Raw genomic sequence first — 19,522 nt, 5'->3', positions numbered from 1 at the left:
AGTCATGGAATAAGAAGAGAGGTCCTCTTGTGGATAAGGAATTGGTTGAGAAGCAGAAAGCAGAGAGTAGGAATAAACGGACAGTTCTCCCAATGGAGGGCTGTAGAAAGTGGAGTCCCTCAAGGATCGGTATTGGGACCTGTACTTTTCAACTTGTTCATTAATGACCTAGAATTAGGAGTGAGCAGTGAAGTGGCCAAGTTTGCTGACGACACTAAATTGTTCAGGGTTGTTAAAACAAAAAGGGATTGCGAAGAGCTCCAAAAAGACCTCTCCAAACTGAGTGAATGGGCGGAAAAATGGCAAATGCAATTCAATATAAACAAGTGTAAAATTATGCATATTGGAGCAAAAAATCTTAATTTCACATATACGCTTATGGGGTCTGAACTGGTGGTGACTGACCAGGAGAGAGACCTCGGGGTTGTAGTGGACAGCACGATGAAAATGTCGACCCAGTGTGCGGCAGCTGTGAAAAAGGCAAATTCCATGCTAGCGATAATTAGGAAAGGTATTGAAAATAAAACAGCCGATATTATAATGCCGTTGTATAAATCTATGGTGCGGCCGCATTTGGAATACTGTGTACAGTTCTGGTCGCCTCATCTCAGAAAGGATATTATAGAGTTGGAAAAGGTTCAGAAGAGGGCAACCAGAATGATCAAGGGGATGGAGCGACTCCCTTACGAGGAAAGGTTGCAGCATTTGGGGCTTTTTAGTTTAGAGAAAAGGCGGGTCAGAGGAGACATGATAGAAGTGTATAAAATTATGCATGGCATTGAGAAAGTGGACAGAGAAAAGTTCTTCTCCCTCTCTCATAATACTAGAACTCATGGACATTCAAAGAAGCTGAATGTTGGAAGATTCAGGACAGACAAAAGGAAGTACTTCTTTACTCAGCGCATAGTTAAACTATGGAATTTGCTCCCACAAGATGCAGTAATGGCCACCAGCTTGGATGGCTTTAAAAGAAGATTAGACAAATTCATGGAGGACAGGGCTATCAATGGCTACTAGCCGTGATGGCTGTGCTCTGCCACCCTAGTCAGAGGCAGCATGCTTCTGAAAACCAGTTGCCGGAAGCCTCAGGAGGGGAGAGTGTTCTTGCACTCAGGTCCTGCTTGTGGGCTTCCCCCAGGCACCTGGTTGGCCACTGTGAGAACAAGATGCTGGACTAGATGGGCCACTGGCCTGATCCAGCAGGCTCTTCTTATGTTTTTATGTTCTTATCCTTTGGGGAAAGCCATGACTGTTTAAAGTGGAATAAAGGTCTGGTGTGTCTCTGCCCAGTTCCGACCCTCCCAATCTCCTCCCCTATACCTCCCCCTATCTCCTCCCCTTCCCCCTCCCTGCCCCACCCCTAGGTCAGTTTCATCTATCCCAAGCATGATTGCATAGGAGTAAATCTCATTGAAAATAAGCATGCAAATGATGAAACCAGCCATCCCCTCCTCATTCCTCCTATCCCTTCCCTCCTTCCTCCTAAAGAATCATGGGAAGTGTAGTTTGTGAAGGGTGCTGACAGTTGTTACAAGAGTCCTATTCCCTGACAGAGCTCCAGTGATCAGAGTGGGGATTCCAGCTCTGTGAGGGGGATAGTGCAAATTTGGGTGGGAGACTACATGTGCCAGCTGTAGAATAAAAACATGGAGAAAATCACCTTTCCTCCCCCTTCTCTCCCTCCCTTCCTCTCTCTCCTTCCCCCTCCTCCCCCTCCCTGCCCCTCCCCCAGGTCAGTTTCACCTATCCCAAGCATAATTGCATGAGAGTAAATCCCATTGAACTAAATAAGCATGCAAATAATCAAACCTGCCCTCCCCTCATCCTCCCTCCTATCCCTTCCCTCCTTTTCCTCCCCCTCTCTTCTCTCCTTCTCCTCCCTACTTCCTCCCCTCTCCAACCCTCCCTCCCTCCCCCTTTTCCTCCCCATGCTCAGTTTCACCTATCCTAAGCATGATTGCAGGGGAGTAAATCCCACTGAGCTCAATAAGCATGCAAATGATCATAGAATCATAGAATAGTAGAGTTGGAAGGGGCCTATAAGGCCATCAAGTCCAACCCCCTGCGCAATGTAGGAATCCAAATCAAAGCATTCCCAACAGATGGCTGTCCAGCTGCCTCTTGAATGCCTCCAGTGTCGGAGAGCCCACTACCGCTCTAGGTAATTGATTCCATTGTCATATAGCTCTAACAGTTAGGAAGTTTTTCCTGATGTCCAGTCGAAATCTGGCTTCCTGCAACTTGAGCCCATTATTCCGTGTCCTGTACTCTAGAATGAATCCATTCTCAGCAAACTGATCCCATTTCTTATCTCCTGGATTAAAAGCAGAGAAATTCACTAATAGGGAAAAAAACCTTGTGGTTTGAGAATGTGACTATAGTCAACAGATATTTCTATCAAAGTTTAAAAAACGGAAATTGGGCAGCTATATTGAATGCACCAGGGGAGCAGAAGATGTGACCTCTCTGAGACATTGTACTGACCTACAAATTTGTCAAAATGCAAACACAATTTGGGTTGGTCTTTCACAGTCCTATCCACTTCCTGTGTAGCTTGAAAGAATTTGGTAACGTGTCTCTGAGCATATGGTGAGTGGTGGCAACACCTGCAATAAGGACTGTTCTTCTTCCTTGCTTCTTTCCTGTGTTGATACTATTTCTACAGAGAATCTAACCTAGAAAACTATATTTCACTCATTATTCATCCTAGAAATCTGTGTCAAATTTATTTTTATTAATTTCAAAGTGTTTTGATTGGTCAGTGCCATATGCTGGTGAAGACAACCTTTTGTGTTTCAAACTGGAGGTTATATTCTATTTCTATTTTGAGTGCATTAACGGTTGAATCTGAAACTGCAGTTTGATGTAGAATTAGACTGATTACAATATGTTGCTACTTAAGAAATGAGTATAGCTGTTGGAAAATTATTATTATTATTATTATTATTATTATCTTTATTTATACTCCGCCATTTTTCCAAAACTGGAACTCATGGCGGCTTCCAGATAAAAAAATACATATAATTAAAAACATACAAAGTCTACATTAAAATAAGATTAAACTATTTCCAATATTAAAACCATACACACATATAGCTAAAAAAGTTCAAACTAGTTTAAAAATGATATAATAGACATTAGCAATGCAGCAATTAGCATAGACATTAGCAATGCAGCAATGCATAATAGACATTAGCAATGCAGCACCCTTCACGCCCTATCCTTAGCCTTCAATTCCAAAGGCTTGTTGGAATAGGAAGGTCTTTGCTTGTCGGCGGAAGGACTGCAAAGGGGGGGTCATTCTTGCCTCCCTAGGAAGGGAATTCCAAAGCCTAGGGGCAGCCACTGAGAAGGCCCTCTCACGTGTCCCCAAAAAAACAAATTGGCCTGCCCAAGATGCATGTTTTCAGCCTGCTATGCTTAAATCACTCCACTTAAAGAAAGCTGGGCATGTTCAATTAAAAACATAAATACACCTAGAAATTTGTGAGAATATATTTCACCTCCTACTGTTTTATTTTGTGCAAACTGAGACTCTCTTCATATCCACTGGAGACTATTCTGCAAAACAGTCAGTGCCATTATTCCACAATTGTTTTTGGAGCTTTTTTTAGTGTTGCAAAGCGTTGCTGTACTTCACAGAAACAGAAACAACAGAAAATAATTTACTATAGGAAACTTCACTAAAATTGCAGAGTAAATCAAACACATTTAACAGGACTTTCTGAACTATACAACTGTCTTAATACTGTTGCTTCCTCTCTGCTAAAACAAGATCAGCACAGCACATGTCTTGTTTCTGTTGTTTGGGCTGGTTGCAGGTGCTGCCAGCATTCACCATATGCTCAGAGGCACATATTACCAAATTCTTCCAAGCTCCACAGGAAGTGGATTGGACTGAAAAACCAACCCATATTGTGTTTGCATTTTGACAAATTTGTAGGGCAGTCCAATATCTCAGAGAGGAGGTCAGGTCTCCTGCTCCCCTGGTGCATTCACTATAGCTGCCCAATTTCCCTGCTTTTTAAAGTTTGATAGAAATATCTGATGGCTATAAGTACATTCTCAAACCACAAGGTTTTTTTGCCTGTTAGTGAATCTATTGTATGAGCAGTGTGGAACTATTCTTAGGTTATTGTTCTAAATTGGAATAAATACACAGAAGGTAGGATGAGTCATCTGTTTGGGATGACTCTTTTAGTCTGAGGATCATGTTTTCTTTTGGGCAACCTTCTGGGGGCCACATGCTAGTGGTGGGTGGGGCCAGAGGCAAAAGTGCTTAAAGCAATAAATGTGATTTTTATCTTTGAACAGTAGGCTGGTTTCTACACACAGTCACAGATCCCTTTCTGTTCTCTGTCCAGGCAAACAAGAAGCATCCTCACAGTTCAGTGACACATTCCAGCCAGACAAAAACACTCAAGGCGGGTGCAAAGCAGGGCTGGTGGGGTGTGTGACTGGTGAGTAGGTGTGCCTAGGGGGAGTCTGAAGGGCCAGATAGATATGCTTGGAGGGCCACCTTTGGCCCATCAGCCTGAGGTTCCCCATGCATATTGTGCAGAATAGTGAACAACAGGGTAGAAGCATGAAGGGAAGAGAGTTTCAGTAGTTTCCTCCCGAGAAGAAAGCAAGAAGACTGGGCGGCTGGGAGCCTTCCCAGTTTGTACCTCACGTGGCTGAATAAGCTATTGCTGAGTTTTTCCCAGGTTACCCTAACAGAAATTACACGCACACACAAATAATTGTTTCACGTAGAAGGGGAGAGAAGAGATGCTTTGGCGCTCCAGCTTCCTCTTGGGATCCTTTTAGGTTGAGATCTTATCCTGCCTTTGGTATAAATGAAATTTTCTTACGTGGGAAGATTCCGGACAGTGTGCATGTATAAACCAGCTGCATGACATCAAAGACTTGCACTTCTTACATACTCATTCAAATTAATGGGTAAGACAGAAAGAACGGTCTGCTTTATAATGCAAGGATAAGTAAGATAACAAAGTATTACCTGTGTATCTGTTCTTTATTGCCAAATCTGCAGTTTTATCACAATATCTGTCAATCTGCCACAAAAAGGTTTTCTTAGCTTCAGCATAAGACGGAAAGTGTGTCTAATCTTTAAAATGGTTCATGCCCTGCTGCCCCTTTTTCTTTGGTTTCCAGTTAAGTAAAAAGTGGATTGAAGAAGAGCGAGTCAGTTACATTTTATAGTGAAAGTGATGAGATACGTTTTAAGACAGCTAGGATTTGCAATGGAATTTTCTTGATGGAGTATTTAACTTTTTAATGGTACTTTTTTTGTTTTTCTTCTCCTTAACAGCAGATCATGTTCATTTAACTGTGTAAAAGATGTTCTTCATGATGTCTGGGCATACCCTATTTGGGGCAATCCACAATGCAGAAAGTTCTGGAGCTTTGAGAGGATGTTTCTACCGATTGTCCTTGCTTGCACCTTCTCTCACCCTGTGCACAAACAATGAGTGGAGGTTGTGCTTTCCTGCGCAGTTCCATTGTGCTTACCATAAAGGCTGAAATAATGAATTCAAATATAAGCAGGAGGCTCTATCATGGTGAAAAGGATCGATCATGGCTTGTAGTCATGCTTTTCTTTTGTATTTTTGTATGTGTCTTTCCCTTTAATACATTACATTAAATATGTATACAAGAAGCTATCATAATGTGTGGGAGAGGTGTCATTTCAATAACCTGTGAAGAAATTTTTGATGTACCTGATTTGGATCAGGCAAATTATTTGATTTATCTTCCAGGCAAATTATTTGATTTTTCTTCCAGGTTAGCAAATTCCATACTCACTGTGGCATCCATACAACCAAGGTGCCCTTAGAATTAGGAAACTGTGTACCGTACAAAACTATCATGTTGGTTTCTTTGTGAACACCGATGTCAAGCAGTAGGGATATGTATTTTGATTAAAAGTTTAGAGGCAGGCAGCTCATCAGCACAGCTCCTCCAAATGCTGGGTTTAATTAAGCTATCCTTGATCTTTTGCTTCTGGCCTGCTCAAATAATGTATGAAGAATAGAAGTTTTTAGATGGAATCAAAGTAATTTTTAGACCTAGATCTTGTTGCTTTTTTAGTTCCCTTATAGAAAGAGACTGTTTGAAGACTAAACATATAGTACAAATGCCAGTTTATATCTATTGTATCTTTCAGTGTCATCCAAGAAAAGTGTACACAGTATTTTTGTTTTGCATCATGATGTATAATTTATCTCAGAATGAATAGCACCATTGAACAGGTGTGGAGGCCCAGCTCTCCCAGGGGAATCAGGGTGGGGAGCCGGCCGAGTCCCAGCCTCCTCAGATAGGGCAGGGGGAGGAATCAGAGGTAGATGAGACTTTCAAGGACAATGAGGGAGGGGGAGTAGCTGACAGCCTGCCAGTTCCCACAGACAGTTCTCCCGCCGAAGCAGACTTTGGTCCCCTACAGATGCCTCAACAGAGCCTTTGAGGGGTGACCAGGCGGGCACACCAGCTCTGCCCCCCCCAGATTCCCAGCCTGGCACTTCAAACACTTTCCCACCTCCTGAGGCATCTATTGAGCCTGTACTGTCAGATGAGCCGGCGGAAGCTCGCCCCCCTTTGCCCCGCACAAGACGTCGAGAGAAGGTGGGACTTCGCAGGAGTCAGAGATTGCAAGTGAAGACCTTCCCTACTTAAGGCGGCGCCCCCCTGACCCGGTTGCTGAGTCAACTTTCTTCACATGCTGCAGAGTAAGCCTAGGTAGCTTAGTTAGGGAATGTAGTGAGTTAGCACAGCTAAGTCTATGAAATGCATTGCCTTTGATGTTACTCTCATAAAACAGGAATTAATTCTAGCCTCACCTCCGTTTCGTGACTCTCACTCTGGGCAGGACAACAGGTTGGCCTTGTATTAAAGTCCCCCACTGTACCCCTTTAGCTAAGCTATTAGTACAGTGTCTCTCATGTCACTCAGTGCATCAGGGCCCAGAATTCGAAACAAAATGCATCAACCTATAATTAAAGGCAAGCCTCTTCCTTTTTAAAGAATTTGTGTTACGTGGTGGTGGTGGTGGTGATGATGATGATTATAATGATGATCTACTTTTAACATAGGCCTCGTTATTTTATTAGACAGGCTAATGTAGACTTATTTGTGTATGTAGGATACTGTCTCAGTGGTAGACTAGATGACATTTAGATTTTTTCTAGCCACACTAGAGCTCTGTGGGACTAAATATAAACTGTTCCTTCTATTAATGTGTGTGTAGTAGGGTTACCAAGTGTCCGGTTTTTGGCTGGAGTTTCTGGCTTTTGGGGGTTCCCTCTGGGTTTCTGGGTAACTCTCCTTAATCTCCGGACTCTCCACTTCAATTTAAAAAAAAACACATTTCTAGGTGGTCTGGTTCCCGAAATATATACCAAAACATCAGCCACCCCCTGCGACTGTTAAATCTGTTTAACAGATCTGTTATAGCAGCTCCTAACTCCAGAGCTTGGAAAAGTTACTTTTTTAAACTACAACTCTCATCAGCCCAATCCAGTGGCCATGCTGGCTGGGCTGATGGGAGTTGTAGTTCAAAAAAATAACTTTTCCAAGCTCTGGCTCTAACCCTGCCCTTTCAGGATTGTAGCCAATAAGTGAAGCCAGGGTTGTGATTTGTTGACCAAGGCAGTGCCTAGACTTCATTGCAATGTCAGGAAATGGTTGCTTTGAGATCTTCAGTTTGAGTAAGTAAGAATATGGCTTAACGTTTTTTTCTCTCTCTTGTGTGCAAGAGTCAGACCCTGGGCTGTTGGAGAGGGCAGTGCTTTGAAAAGTATTTAATATGAAAGTATTTAATCCAATACTTCCTTTTCTGGGAGTAAAGCAATGTTAATCCCATGTACCTGGAGTAAACCCCATTGAATTCATTAGGACATACTTTTGAGTAGACATGGTTAGGATTGTGCTGTAGTGGGACTTTTGAGTAAACATAACAAAGAATTGTGTTTGTATTGTAAACCTTTCCCTTTCCTCTCCAATCCTATTTTTAAAACATTTAGGCATTGTTTACCTAGGTATCACATTTTTTAAAAAATGTTCTGCAATGACCAACTGGTTTGACAATAAACTATTATATGGGGTGTATTTTTACAAGTGTGTGTGTGTATGGAGTCTTTCCAACAACCCTGTGAGGTAGGGTTGGTGATTGGAAAACAAGGCAGCTCACAATAAGAAATAAATCCCTTTAAAAACCAGTAACCATAAAACAAGTATAAATAGTTGCAAAACAGCTTAAAGTGGCATGATTCTGAATTTTGGGTTGGGTGAATGAAGTTTATTTATTTATTTTTATTTATTATTTGATTTATATCCCACACTTCCTCTCAGTAGGAGCCCAGGGCGGCAAACAAAAGCACTAAAAACACTTTACAAATCATAAAAGCAGACTTTAAAATATATTAAAACAAAACATCTTCAAAAACATTTTTAAAAGCTTTAAAAACATTTTTAAAAAGGTTTAAAAACATATTAAAAAGCAATTCCAACCCAGACACTGGGATAAGGTCTCAACGTAAAAGGCTTGTTAAAAGAACAAGTTCCTTTTCTCTTGAGGCTGCAGTTTTTCCTGGTTGAATAAACCCCATTGAATACATTGGGACTTGTTTCTGAGTAAATGAACATAGGATTGCACTATAAATATCTTTACAGTTTGTGTAAATAATAAACAAATGTGATAGTCATGCTTATATAAATATTTCTTCATACTGTGTCCCAATAAGTATCCGATTTCACACTATGGTTGTACAAACTTCCTCTACATTTTAAGTATGCCTTTCTTCCCTGAGGTGGTCATGGTTCTCCATTGTTTTCATCCTGAGGGGCAGATAGGCTGAAAGATGGTGAGTAGCCCATGGTCACCAACTACACTTTATAGCTTATTTGCATTTTGAAAAATTAATTAAAACAATTTACATGCAGGCAAAGTTTATTAAGTGAATCCACACAATACATTTAAAGCACATCCAACTCGCATTTAAAACACATGACTTCCCTTAAATAATCCTGGGAAGTGTAGTTTCCCCCTCACAGTTATAGTCCTGATTCTGTGGTGGGATTCATGTGCTTCAAATGTGTGTTGAATGTGCTTTAAATCCATGCTATGGATCTGCCCTAGGTATGGTGGATGTTCAAGAGTGAATTGAAAAGAACAATTTTAAAAGACACTTTTTTAAACGGAAAGGGTTGTAGCTCATTGTAGGGCATATGCTTTGCATGGAAAGGTCCAGAATTCAATTTCTGGGAGGAAAAAGTATTGCCTGGAATCCTGGAGAGCCAATGCTAGTCCATGTCATCAGTACTGAGCTATGCGGTACCAAATGGCCTGAGTCAGTATAAGGCAGATTCCTTTGTTCCTAAAAGGGGGAAGAGACTCAAGGGCCACCGTGACGTCAAAATTTATTTATGTACTTTATTTACAACAGTTATATACTGCTTTATTGTATTTATCTCAAAGCGGTTTATAGAAAGAATTAAAACAATAAAATTCTTGGCAAAAACAGTTAAAGACGTATTGAAAAACATTCAAATTAATAAAACCAACAATGAGTTAAAAACAGATTTAAAAACACAATAGCTTCTACATGCGTGGATAGGCTTGCCTAAACAAAAATGGTTTTAGCAGGTGCTGAAAAGAGGCGTCTGCCTAATGTCAATAGGCAAGGAGTTCCAAAGTATAGATGCTGCCACTTCGTTGTTGTTATGTGCCTTCAGGTCGATTTTGACTTGCGGTGACCCTATGAATCAGTGATCTCCAATAGCATCTGTCATGAACCACCCTGCTCAGATCTTGTAAATTCAGGTCTGTGGCTTCCTTTATGGAATCAATCAATCTCTTGTTTGGCCTTCCTCTTTTTCTACTCCCTTCTGTTTTTCTGTATTGTCTTTTCTAGTCAATCATGTCTTCTCATTATGTGTCCAAAGTATAATATGTGTCCAAAGTCAGAGGAAGGCAATGGTAAACCACCTCTGAATACCTCTTACCACAAAAACCCTATGAGCAGAGTATCCAAAAGGCTGCCACTTTACAGGACTGATTTCTTACAAGAGCAGAACAAGTACTATGTGGCACCCATAACATGGAAAGCACAGCTTGAACTTGGCCTGGTAGCAAATCAGCAACCAATGCAGATTTCAGAGCAGAGGTATTATGTGCTGATAGGATTTCATTCATGTCAGCAATCATGCCGCAGCATTCTGCTTTAACTAACTGGCTGCCAGGATTTTTTTAGTTTTGGTTTTCGGTTATGAATCCTGACTGGTTGTGGGATGCTAAGTTGTCTGCCTTACTCATAGGAATCTTGTTGTGTTTGGTATGGTATTGTGTTTAGGAAAGCATCACTGTATTTTGTTTTTCATTTTTTGTTTGCATTTCATTTACCTTTAACCTCACTCCCTTACATCCATAGAAGCAACAGCAGTGGTTGCATGTGCTCAGCTCAACCCCCTAAAACTCATTGATGATGCACCTTGTTGGTTGCATGGCAGTTTGTTTCTTGCCCAATAGTGGTAAAAGAGAATTCACATACAGGCATACCCTGCTTAACGTTGCTTCACTTAACGTTGCCTCGCTATAACGTACATGCTCCATACGTCCCCATACCCCACTTAACGTTCGCGTGCTTCACAATAACATGCATTTTATTGGAATGACGCCGCTGCCATCTAGTGGTGATTGCGTGCAGTACAAGTGAAGACAATTGCTTCACTTAAAGTAGATTTTCACTTAAAGTATACTCTCCGGTCCCATTGTGAACGTTAAAGCGGGGTATGCCTGTATTTGAAAGTGTGGCTGCAGTTGTTCCCAAGCTGCTGCCTGTGAAGGTAGACCAAACTATGTGTGTTTTCTCTGTCAATTATTACTCGCTGGAATTGGGTTGGCTGTCAAAGTGAGTTTATAGCAGCCCACAGGGTAGACAGAAAGGGTAGAGAATCTTCTTACTCTTACTCATCTCTCAGACCTCTTTCTGGAGTGAAGGGTCAAATATGTAAAGAAGTTTGGAACAGCCACATTAAAAGATTCCAGGCAGGGGGTTGCCAACCCTGTTGGATATGAATGTCTTTGCAGAGAATCCCTAGTCAAACATTACCAACAGCACAATCCAAACTATATCTACTCAGAAGTAAGTCCTGTTGAGTTCTATGGGGCTTAGTCCCTTAGTAAGTGTGTTTAGAATTGCAGCCTTCAGGGGCGTCCATCTTTACTCCCAAATGCTCCCATCTAACAATCCCCACAACACTAGGCTCCTTTCTTCCTACAGCGGCCTTCTGGTGACTGGCCTGGTCTGAAGGCACTTAAACCCTTCTTGCCGAAAGCAAGTAGGCTAGATTAAGTAGCAAGTAGCCTACCCAGGCTCAATCTTTTAGCTAAGATTTCTAGCTTAATTTCCAATCAGATATTTTTTTTAATTGTATGCTCCGAGCAACTGTGATTGATGCTTAATGTATCATGCTTAATGACATCACTCGGGCCCACCCCATGGCATCACTCAGGCCCGCCCCTAAAATCTCAGGTTTTGGGATGCTTCTGACCTGGCAACCCTAGTGTGTGGCAATTTCATGTGGTTTTTTTGTGCCGTTCTTCTCTGCATCATTTTATCCACTATCCTTGGCCTAGCACACAGGAAGTTGGCAGTGTTCTGTTAGCCAATTTGTTCATTGGTTCCATTACCCAATTGCGTTCATCAGCAATATGGGCCAATAATGCTAAGGACAATGAGAGCAAAAAAAGAAGGGAAATGGCACTGAGAAGTCTCCCATTTTTTTCTGTTAGGATGTTACCCATTTAAAGGCAAAGCTTCCACACAGTGATTCTAAGGCAGCCTTTCCCAACCAGTGTGCCTCCAGATGTTGTTGGACCACAAGTCCCATCAGCCTCAGCCAGCATTGCCAATGGTCAGGAAAGATGGGAGTTGTGGTCCAACAACATCTGGAGGCACACTGGTTGGGAAAGGCTGTTCTAAGGAAATATATGTACAAGTAAGGTCCATTTTAAATCACTGGTGTTTCCTTCAAAGTAAATGTGTTCAGAACTGTGGAATTAATTGCACATAATTTAGACAATGAGTGCTGTTTTGTAGAACAGAACAGGTAAAGTACTTAACCAACTATAGTAAAGCATGTTTGGCAGTTTTGCTCAGGCAATAAATATATTAGAAGTCTAAAGAGAAAGGTCTGGATTACAGTTAAGCTAGGTTGACCCAGTGAAAGATTTCAAGTCTTTTCAGCATAATATGATAGTGTATGTTGTGTAGTTGATGTAATAAAGGTATGTGTGTGTGGCGTCTGGAGGGGAAGGTATGTCACTAAGCGCCATGGAGGAAAGACAGGTTGCAAATGTAATAAACAATTTCCTGTGAGGTCAGCAATGCAATGTGCAATGATGAGCATGTACTCAGCAGGATTGTGTCAATGTCATCAACTTGTATTTAAATCTGTTAGCAGTACTAATTTGGTGTTGAGAGTTGCTATCAGACTTACAGTTGTGAGGATTTTGTGGTGCTAAGTATATGGATAACAAGTGTTTTTTATATATTTTTTTACAGAGGGCAGAAAGACAAGCAAGAATGATGGACTCAACCCAATATGCAGAATTCTCTGAAAGTCGTCAATTGAGTTTTTGTAAGTATTATACAATAATTATATTGTTTCTGACTGGGATTTTTAGATAACCTAGCAGCATAGCATATTGTGACCAGATAGATAAAGTATGAAACATTCCCAACTTCCCCTTCTGAGTTACAAAGGGGAGAAAGCATTCCAAACCTCCTCCTCAGGGCATGGAGGCTTTGCAAAAGCAGGTATGTGTTTGCATTTTTCTGTGCCTGTGGCAGTGACCTCATTGCTAGATGTTGGATCTGAGCTGTATGGGTGTGTAGTCAGCTGTGGCATAGGAGTGAGAAACTAAGAACTAGGAGCCTGAGATCACAGGCAGGGGGGTCAACCCAGGAGTCAGAGACCAAACCAAGAATCAGAATCAGATGCCAGCTAGGGCTCCTCTGGGTGGTCTTGGCCTGCACAGGAAGCATTTACATTTCTTCCAGGTAAAGAGAGCTAATGGCTAGCTTGGTTCAGTGAAGTCAGGGATAATTAGGAAAGGTATTGAAAATAAAACAGCCGATATCATAATGCCATTGTATAAATCTATGGTGCGGCCACATTTGGAATACTGTGTACAGTTCTGGTCGCCTCATCTCACAAAGGATATTATAGAGTTGGAAAAGGTTCAGAAGAGGGCAACCAGAATGATCAAGGGGATGGAGCGACTCCCTTACGAGGAAAGGTTGCAGCATTTGGGACTTTTTAGTTTAGAGAAAAGGCAGGTCAGAGGAGACATGATAGAAGTGTATAAAATTATGCATAGCATTGAGAAAGTGGATAGAGAAAAAATGTTCTCTCTCTCTCATAATACTAGAACTCGTGGACATTCAAAGAAGCTGAATGTTGGAAGATTCAGGACAGACAAAAGGAAGTACTTCTTTACTCAGCACATAGTTAAACTATGGAATTTGCTCCCACAAGACGCAGTAATGGCCACCAGCTTGGATGGCTTTAAAAGAAGATTAGACAAATTCATGGAGGACAGGGCTATCAATGGCTACTAGCCATGATGGCTGTGCTCTGCCACCCTAGTTGCCAGAAGCCTCAGGAGGGGAGAGTGTTCTTGCACTCGGGTCCTGCTTGTGGGCTTCCCCTAGGCACCTGGTTGGCCACTGTGAGAGCAGGATGCTGGACTAGATGGGCCACTGGCCTGATCCAGCAGGCTCTTCTTATGTTCTTAAAGCAAACATTCAGGATATGATATTTTTCAGAGTAACAGTCTTCTGTACCTTACTAGTGAGGTCTGTCACACAAGGTGAGAAAATTCACAATATGTGATGAGAAAAGTTCTTATTTATTTTTTATTTAATTATTTATTATTAAATTTATATTCCATCCTTCCTCCTGAAGGGAGCCCAGGGTGGCAAATAATTGTGACAAAACACTAAAATTCTTTGAAAACATCTTACAAAGAAAACATCTTTAAAAACATCTTACTGGGATTCAAGTATCTACTTAAATAGGAGAAGGTCTGCAGAAGGTGTTGGAAAGACAATACGGATGCTGCCTGTCTAATATTTAAGGGTAGGGAGTTCCACAGGGTAGGTGCCACAACACTTGCTCATTAATTAGTAGTTATTTCACATTAACTAATGTTAACAAATTGAATTGAATTTCCATTTCTACCAAACATGTTTTCTAAATTAAAATCTGTAGCTTCTTTCCGTGGAGCTTATTTTAAATTACAAGAATCATCAGTGCACACTGCTGTTGTGCCAAATAACACAATGAAAGCATTGGGGTGTTAGCATCATTGGAAAACAACCCATTAGACATATTTGTGGGACCCAGGTTAATGGGCTTCATTATACAAAACAAAATCACTACAGAAGCAGTTAGATGATGCTTATGGGTTATAAGTTGGAAAGGGAGAGAAAAAGAGTACAGTGAAAGAGTTTGTAAAAAGCATGACATAATAACACATGACATTGCATTATGGAAGCACAATAAAAGCCACTTAATCTTGTTTTCCATAACAAGCATTAGATTTGGAGAAATGACTAATTTCCTTGCAAATCACAATGTGAAAAATAAATGACACATTCAAGATTGCATCCTCTGTAAATGTCAAACAGGAGGGAAAGTTGGTCTGTAAGTGATTTTTTTCCCCTATTTTGGTGGGGCTTTTTGTGAGCTCAGTTTAGATCACTGCATGACATCTGTAAATGTTTAGGCTGACAATCTGAGAGGCTTATGATGTACTTGCAGTTTGCATCTAAAAATTATAATTGAGACTATACCAATATAAATCTTCAATATGCAAATCTTCAACATGCAAACTAGTAGTATGAAAAACTCCTGAACCATGAAGCATTTTTTTAAAAATAAAAACATAGAATCATTCATGTACACACACGCACACACCATGAAAACAAGAATAACTGATATATTTTAATCATCTTATTTAAATCTGCTAACCTAAGAGGTACCATATAGACTTAATGAGGGTAATAGAAGGCTGGGTTCAGCTGATATGGACTTTAGTCTAACTTCATTAAGAACACAGATAGTTCATGATACCTGTGGTTATCTGTGTCTTGGTCAGGTTATCTGTGTCTTGAACTCAAAACTGTTTGGGTTTAGGAGCTTATCAATACACAATGTCAACGCCCACTTCTGAGGTTACAGTATCTGCCATTTCTTGAGGATATCTAAAAGTGTTTTTAATATTTCATTTTTTAAATTATGTACATTACATTTTTTTTTTTGGTGAAGACTGAAGGATCCTTATGGTTTCCTTATGATTCTGAAGAGGTTACTTGCTGACATGACTGGTGGTCCTGTCAATGCTCCTTTCGATCTCTGGAATCTGGAGAGGCTCCAGGTGGTAGAAAAAATCAGATGCATGAGGATAGAATGAGTGACATCTGTACTGAGAGCAGTAAATGTGAAAAGTCTAGGGGTATTATAATTATTACTTCATTTTCTTACCTGCCCATCTTAAGGCCCCAGGGCAGGTTACAACAATTCAATATTAAAAACAATTTAAAACAACTTAGTCACAGGCATAGGGTGGGTCCTGAAAATATATGTATCAGGTCAAAGGCTAGGGTTGGGAGGGAATATCCGCTAAATTGGACTTAGTACCAGATTCTGACTGAATTTGACAGTACACTATCTTTTTGGACCAGCACTGATTTTTTGCTGTGGGCCACGGCTGTAATTAGCAATGGATTTTTAAAAAAAAAAAATCCCCAATTTTACATAATTATCTTCATAATTTCTTCTAAGTTGATGCATTTGTAACAGTGTTTAGGTGTGATAAAAAGGAAAAAATAAACCACACGGAACACATAAGAATTTATGTTAAAAATTATGCAATTTTTTTCACAAACAAAACATTAACCAGCGGATCGAATCAACAATTGCCAAAGCAAGGGAGAACAAAAAAGGGCGGATTGGGATCAAATGACGGACGATCAGCATACAAGCATACAAGCATACAAGCGGATCAGAACTAGGCAGCAAACCCCATCGCTAGATACTGAATGAAAATGCTAGACACACCTTTGTGGAAAGGGAATTCCACAACCTAGGATTTGCCACAGAGAATGCCCACTCCTGAGCCACCACCTCCCCAAACGTCTGAGGGCGATGGAACTACCAAGAGGGCCCCCTCTGCTGATCTTAACATCAAGAGGGTCTGTAGGGAAGGAGGCAGTGTTTCAGATATTTAGGGCCTAAGTCGTGTAGGCTGGACTTTAAATACTGTGATCACCTTGAATCGTGCCCAGAAATGAACTCGCAATGCAGCTGTTTTAAAACAGGAATTATATGAGTTCCATATGGAACCCTAGGCAGTAATCTGGCTGCTGCACTTTGGCCCAATTGAAGTTTCCAAGTCATCTTCAAGGACATACCCACATACAGTGCATTCCAACAATCCAGTTTGGAAGTTAACAGACATGGAATACTATGGCTAATGTATCTCTGTCAAAAAATATTTATTTATTTATTAAATTTGTATCCCTCACCTACCTCTCAAAGGAGTCCAGGTTTTATTGTTGTTATGTGCCTCCAAGTCAACTATGACTTATGGCGGCCCTATGAATCAGCGACCTCCAAGGGCATCTGTCATGAACCACCTTGTTCAGATCTTGTATGTTCAGGTCTGTGGTTTCCTTTATGGAATCAATCCATCTCTTGTTTGGTCTTCCTCTTTTTCTACTCCCTGTTGTTTTTCCAAGCATTATTATCTTTTCTAATGAATCATGTCTTCTCATTATGTTTCCAAAGTATGATAACCTCAGTTTCATCATTTTAGCTTCTAGTGATAGTTCTGGTTTAATTTGTTCTAACACCCAATTATTTATCTTTTTCGTGGTCCATGGTATGCGCAAAGCTCTCTTCCAATACCATATTTCAAATAAGTTGATTTTTCTCTTAACAGCTTTTTTCACTGTCCAACTTTCACATCCATACATAGAGATCAGAAATACCATGGTCTGAATGATCCTGACTTTAGTATTCAGTGATACATCTTTGCATTTGAGGACCTTTTCTAGTTCTCTCACAGCTGCCCTCCCCAGTCCTAGCCTTCTTCTGATTTCTTGACTATTGTCTCCATTTTGGTTAAAGACTGTGCCAAGGTATTGATAATCCTTGACAAGCTCAGTGTCCTCATTGTCAACTGTAAAGTTACATAAATCTTCTGTTGTCATTACTTTAGTCTTCTTGACGTTCAGCTGTAGTCCTGCTTTTGTGCTTTCCTCTTTAACTTTCATCAGCATTCGTTTCAAATCATTACTGGTTTCAGCTAGTAGTATGGTATCGTCTGCATAAATTATTGATATTTCGCCCTCAAATTTTCACACCACCTTCATCTTGGCCCAATCCTGCTGTCCGTATGATATGTTCTGAATATAGATTAAACAAATAGGGTGATAAAATACACCCCTGTCTCACACCCTTTCTGATGGGGAACCAATCCGTTTCTCCATATTCTGTCCTTACAGTAGCCTCTTGTGCAGAGTATAGGTTGCACATCAGGACAATCAGATGCTGTGGCACCCCCAGTTCTTTTAAAGCATTTCATAGTTTTTCATGATCTACACAGTCAAAGGCTTTGCTGTAATCTATAAAGCACAGGATGATTTTCTTCTGAAATTCCTTATTCCGTTCAATTATCCAACGTATGTGTGCTATATGATCTCTGGTGCCTCTTCTCTTTCTAAATCCAGCTTGGACGTCTGGCATTTCTCTCTCCATATATGGTAAGAGCTTTTGTTGTAGAATCTTGAGCATTACTTTACTTGCATGGGATATTAAGGGAATATTTCAATAATTACTGCATTCCCTGGGATTCCCTTTCTTTGGAATTGGGATATATATCAAAAAGTAAAACACTACAAATTAAAACATTACAATTTAAAATAAAATAAGCACATATTTAAATTAATCAAAAACAGTTAAAAACTATCCAGAAAGATTTAAAAACCTACCCTCACAGTTACTAATTTCATGATTGCCATGGCCAGCATCTCTCAGCCATCAAGTGCTTGGTAAACAGGAATGTTTTTAAATTTCTCCTGATAATCAATAATGAGGAAGACAGGTGCACCTCACCAGGGAGAGCATTCCACAAATGGGGGAACCACCACCAAAAAGACCCTGTCGTGGGTCAACACCAACCAGGCAACAGTCAGAGGCAGCACCGCCACCAAGATGTCCCCTACCGGTCATAGATCCCGATCATAGATCCCAAGATGGTTGATGACTGCGGGAGTCACATCTTTAGGTACTTGGATCCCAATGTGTTTTAGGGTTTTGTACACAAGTACTAGCACCTTGAATTAGGCTTGGACGCTCATCAACAGCCAGAGCAAGACTTTGCCATCAGGTTGCCCCACTTACCAACCATGCAGCCACATTTTTAACTAGCTGCAGCCTCCAGACCATCTTCAAGGGCAGCCCCATGTAGAGAACATTACAATAGTCCAAGTGAGAGGTCACAAGGGCATGGACAACTGAGGTCAAGCTATCCTGGATTAAGCTTCAGTTTTAATCCAGCCAATACAGGGGTACTATTGGAGCTTCTTCTGATGTGAAGATAGGTATACAGCCTGTTTTGGGTGGAATTGCACTCCCCCTTTAGTATCAGATTTGCAACTTATTCCTGGAGTTGATGCTACTTTTGGCTGTTCAGATGGCCTTAATAGCCAGATTGCTATTAAGGAGCTTCAGTCAGCATGTCAGCTATGGACTTCCCTTGGAAGAAACAGATATGGCCATTGGTAATTCATGCCTAATTACATCCTGGCTCTCCTAGATCATAGCCAAAGGTTTTCAGGATTTAGAGTGCTGACTTCAGCTCCTTGTTGCCCAAGGGGTATCTCTTAATGTTTATAAGTAGCTATCTGTAAGAGAGGGGACAGTGTTAACATTACAGTTGTTTTGTGTTTTATTTACACAGTCAAGAAGGCTTCCAAGTTCCGAGACTGGTTGGATTGTAGCAGTATGGAAATAAAACCAAATGCTATTGCCATGGAAATTTTGGGTTATTTAGCCTATGAGACTGTAGCACAGGTAAATGAGTGCACTACACGGATCAGATAATTGTAGGGAGGAAATGCCCAGTTATTGCAATTTTTAAAAACAAACCAAATTCTTTCTTATCTTATTGTTTCTTATCTTACCTTATTCTCTCTTATCTGCCACATAACCTTAATGGTGCCATATACTTGGGTTTTTATTTATTTTGTACTATGCTGTGGAGTGTGGTACTATGGTACTATACATTAACAGAGCATAATGTGCAATATATGTTAGGTGTACCAACTTTTCTATATAATAATTGGAAAGTTACTTGGAAAATTACCAGCCACATGTGAAAGGCAATGACAAGCGCATGATGCATAATGGCTGCAATTTTATCCAGATTTAAAGTGAAACCTAAACTTGAAAA

At 40.6% G+C, this 19,522-nt stretch overlaps 1 protein-coding gene across 1 annotated transcript in view; it reads left to right on the top strand.

The window, feature by feature from the left end:
* SUPT3H (SPT3 homolog, SAGA and STAGA complex component) overlaps window positions 1-19,522 on the top strand; it is a 390,566-nt gene that overhangs the window by 292,838 nt on the left and 78,206 nt on the right. The window contains exons 7-8 of the mRNA XM_061626041.1: window positions 12,564-12,639; window positions 19,031-19,143. Coding sequence (XP_061482025.1) covers window positions 12,564-12,639; window positions 19,031-19,143 — 189 coding nt within the window. The remainder of the gene's footprint in view (window positions 1-12,563; window positions 12,640-19,030; window positions 19,144-19,522) is intronic.

The sequence above is a fragment of the Rhineura floridana genome, chromosome 4 (assembly GCF_030035675.1).
Source record: "Rhineura floridana isolate rRhiFlo1 chromosome 4, rRhiFlo1.hap2, whole genome shotgun sequence".
Lineage (NCBI taxonomy): Eukaryota > Metazoa > Chordata > Lepidosauria > Squamata > Rhineuridae > Rhineura > Rhineura floridana.
Note: the sequence above shows the minus strand (reverse complement) of the source record. Positions and strands in the feature narration are given on the sequence as shown.